The 4,401-nt window shown below is 39.4% G+C and overlaps 1 protein-coding gene across 4 annotated transcripts in view; it reads left to right on the forward strand.

Moving 5' to 3' along the window:
* LOC143021703 (uncharacterized) overlaps nucleotides 1-3,550 on the forward strand; it is an 11,531-nt gene extending 7,981 nt beyond the window's left edge. For all 4 annotated transcript variants that reach the window (XM_076179372.1, XM_076179352.1, XM_076179362.1 and 1 more), the window contains 2 exons: nucleotides 94-296; nucleotides 3,014-3,550. In XM_076179372.1, coding sequence (XP_076035487.1) covers nucleotides 94-234 — 141 coding nt within the window. In that variant the 3' untranslated portion in view covers nucleotides 235-296; nucleotides 3,014-3,550. The remainder of the gene's footprint in view (nucleotides 1-93; nucleotides 297-3,013) is intronic.
* The last annotated feature ends 851 nt before the right edge of the window (nucleotides 3,551-4,401 follow it).

The following is a 4,401-nucleotide window of genomic DNA, read 5'->3' on the forward strand; positions in this document are numbered from 1 at the left end:
ATAGATTGATCAATGTGATAACCTGTTGTATCAGTAATTAGTATTCTCTACTGCTACATATTTTCAATTTTCGTTTGCTCCTTTTTTTTTCAGTACAAGGTGAAATGGGGGGAGCTGATGCTAGAGTGTAAGAAAAGTAACATTGGATATGATTGCAGTAAGATAGAAGTGCGAGGGTTTAGTGACGATGAGCTGCATGCCCTGTATGTCACCAAAGTGCTGACTTCGGAGTAATAACAGGAGTCAAGAGCTAGTGAACTTTGATAGTCACCTTAATTGTCGTCGAAGTTCCTCTGGTAAGAAAACACAAATTATTTTGAACAAACAAGTAATTTCTTAATGTACAACTAGTGTGGTGCTGTTCGGTGTTGTTTGATTGGCACCCAAAGAAATACATACATATACCAGAGGCTTTTCCCCCCTTACAAGGGGGGGGGGGGTAGCCAAAAAGAAAAAGGCATAGAAATCACTCCCACCCATTTCATTTCCCATATATTCCACTCCCCTCCACCCTCCTCCCTCCCTCCTATCTTGGCACCTCCTGGATGACGGGTCATCCCTGCATCATGTCCACTGCCCTGGGTCAGAAGCAGTGTCGCAAGACACAGCACATCCACAGCAAGGCCTCTTCATAAATTCGGCGAAAGAAAGAAATGCAATGTTATAAATGATAGATATTATTATCTTTCAATTGATGAATGAAAGGGCAAGATGTTTATAATGCTTCTTTAGAATAATATTTAATCAAGAGCACTTCCTATGAGAAAAATCAAATATACCTATATAATAATAATAGTGACTTGGGAAATTTATTAAGCCTAATGACTTAGTAGGTATTACTGCCACCACCGAAATCAATTATAGGAATCAGAGGAGGGATTGAGGAAGTTAGTGACAGAGTTTGAGAAAGTGTGTGAAAGAAGGAAGCTGAAGATAAATGTGGGCAAAAGTAAGGTGATGAGATGTACAAGGGGAGAGAGTGACAGTAGGCTGGAAGTGAGCATTAAGGGTGAGAAACTGGAGGAAGTGGATAATTTCAGATACTTGGGTGCGAATGTGACAGGAAAGGGAGGAGTGGGAGTGGAGGTAGAATGTAGATTGAGGGAAGCGAGTAAATGCCTTGGTGGATTAAAAAGTGTAATGAGAAATAGACATCTGGGAATGGATGCTAAGAGGAGGTTATATGAAGGAGTGATTGTGCCAACAGCACTGTGTGGGGCAGAAACATGGAACATAAGAGAGGAAGAGAGAAGGAGTTTGAATGTGTTTGAGATGAAATATCTGAGAAGTATGATAGGGGTTACTAGGCTAGATAGAGTGAGAAATGAGGAGGTGAGGAGGAGAACAGGGGTAGAAAGGCAGCTGGGAGATAGGGTTGATGAAAGGGTATTAAGATGGTTTGGACACATGGAAAGAATGAGTGAAGAAAGATTAGTAAAAGAAGTGTGGAAGGCAGAGGTAGAAGGAGTGAATATGAGGGGGTGTCCTAGGATGAGATGGATGGATGGGGTGAAAGGGGCTTTACAAAAGAGAGGAATGTCTGTAGAGGAAGGATGGGAGAGGACAGAAGATAGGGGTGAATGGAGAAGGGTTGTGTATAGATGAGGCTGTGATGCATGAGGGGGAGTGGGTGGGGGATGGGGGATGAGGAAGTATGTATGAGAAAAAAATGGATGAAGCCCGAAGGGATTTCTCCCCATCTTCTCCTCTTCTACATGAGGGGATGGAGGGGCAGTGGACAGGATGCAGGGATGACCTGTCATCCAGGAGGTGCATAGATAGGAGGGAGGGAGGAGGGTGGAATATATGGGGAATGAAATGGGTGGGAGTGATTTCTATGCCTTTTTCTTTTTGGCTACCCCCTGAGTAAGGGGGGAAAAGCCTTTGGTACATGTATGTGTGTGTATATATATATATATATATATATATATATATATATATATATATATATATATATATATATATATATATATATATATATATATATATATATATATTATCTGGAATTGAAGCTGCTTTTAATTAACCCCTTGAGTACCGGATGTGTGTGCTGAGTGCACCCACCAGGAACCGAGCGTGCTCCCCGTGACACGCATGTGTCACAGTTATAAGCTGTGTGTATTGAGGGCTCTCAAGGCCTCGGTTTCTGGGTTATTTCTACCCACGTGGTGGTAAGTGTCTGTGTTTACAAACATAAGGCTCCAGCCATTCGTGGGACGGTTTGAAACGTTTGTTTACATAAGGTTGACGGGTCGGTAACGAAGGGGTTAAACCATATTTTATTCCATTCTCCGCTTATAAGGCTGTTTGAGATGTTATAGTAACGATGTTCAGGTTGGGTAATGAAAGGATATTTTAAGTTTTCTATCTGTTAATTATTAAATTGTAGCACAATGTATATGGATCCTATTCAGTAATCATTAAATTGTAACAAAAGTAGTAAAAATATATATGTGGATCTTATTCAGTGGTTATTAAATTGTAAAAAAATATATGTGGATCTTGTTCAATAATTATGGTACTCAACAAAATTTATGTAGGTCTTGTTCAACAATTACAGTAACTCAACTGAAAGGATTAATAACCTCAACATTCGAGGTAGCTTATGATGTAGTTATGGAGGCTATGGGAATCAGTGCATATGGGTGTCCTAAGTAGGTCACGGGTGTGGGCGTGATTCTTATGATCCAACCTTCTGGCCACTGTCTGATTATTTCATCTACATTCTATCAAACTTAACCTTAGATTTTCTATGTCCTTAGTAGAGAATGATTTTGGAAAAAATTTCACCTAACAATTTCACAACAGCTTCACCCAATTGATATGCGATTCCTTCGATCACCTACACTACGTAACAAGTGTTTTTGTTTAGGCTCCCTCAACCCATTTTTTCCCTATTAATGGGAATATTTGGGGTGTGAGACTAAATTTTAATACTAATACCTATCTGTTATATTTTCAATATATGTCCATTTATTTCAGCTATGGTCATGTATTTCCATTAATTTTACAGAACGCACAGACATACCTGCTAATGGGAATAGTTGGGATGTGAGACTAATCTAAGCAGTGCACAAGAAACAGAAAATGGCTGGCGAACCTATCTGTAATTATGTGTAAAACTACAGACTCCTTCTTCGCACTATATCGTGAGACTCCATCATCTCGCTTCTCAAGTCAACCCCTAGCAATCACAGCCACCTCCTAAACTATTCCTCTAGTGGAATCCAGAACTGGAGGTTGGGAATTTTTCTCATTCTCTTAAATCTAATGGTCCTAGTCTATGTCTCCGTCCGAAGACGTCCTAGTGACATCACGGATGGGCAGAGCTACAGTACACTCTAGAAAAAATTTAATTAAATGAAAATAATATTCATTTAAAGTTCCTGGCCTTACACTAGTATATAAATTTCTGAACTTCTTACTTCTTTATCATCATTACTGAGGTTTGAGTACATAGTAACATACATACATGTATGCAGAGTCCACTAGGAAGAGGAAAAACACACTGAGTCCGAGCGCTTTCGTGATATATTCACATTATCAGGGAGTACAGAAAAGTGAATACAAAAAAAGTGGAGATACAGAGTATAAATAGGACAAGTGAGACATTTACCCTCCTCTCCTCTAGAGAGGAGGGTAAATGTCTCACTTGTCCTATTTATACTCTTTATCTCCACTTTTTTTGTACTCACTTTTCTGTACTCCTTGATAATGTGAATATATCACGAAAGTGCTCAGACTCCATGTGTTTTTCCTCTTCCTAGTGGACTCTGCATATTTGTGATTCACATGTGACTTGTGAAATTTGTACATACCCCTATGTATGTACATAGTAACATGCAGTCAGTAATTTAGGAATTTTGGGGGCACCCTTATGAACCAGAATTATATATCATTTGTCTGTTAGTTTAATTTCTCCACTTGTAAAGGAATGATGATCCCTTTGTTCTACAGATGTCCTTCCTTTATGCTTTACCAATTCTGCGATTCTACTTCCTGATTACTATGTGGTGGAGAAAAAGAATTCTGCCACTGTGTTCTCATGTATGTTGAAAAAGGCAGCTAAATAGGATGGAGTGAGTGGATTAGGGGTCCCATTGTATATTTTTCTCTGATAAAAATGAGTCATGAGGGGGACTCCCCCCACCAGAACCCAAATAATTGGGTCATTGAATATGGTAAAGATGAGAGTAAAAAGGAAGAGATTGATAGTATGTATGTTAGAAGAAATGTGGGTGTGTTACTTTTGAGTAAAACTAAATTGAAAGGGAAAGGTGAATTTGAAAGTGGTGGGTCAAGAGTGACAAGAAGACAAGGGAAGTAAAAAGTGGCACTGCTGTTAAGCGATGAGATAGAAAGTGCATGGTGGAGTGGAGGGAAGTGCCCTTGAGGATAATG

This window comes from Oratosquilla oratoria, chromosome 3, assembly GCF_046742065.1.
Source record: "Oratosquilla oratoria isolate Oo_2021 chromosome 3, ASM4674206v1, whole genome shotgun sequence".
Lineage (NCBI taxonomy): Eukaryota > Metazoa > Arthropoda > Malacostraca > Stomatopoda > Squillidae > Oratosquilla > Oratosquilla oratoria.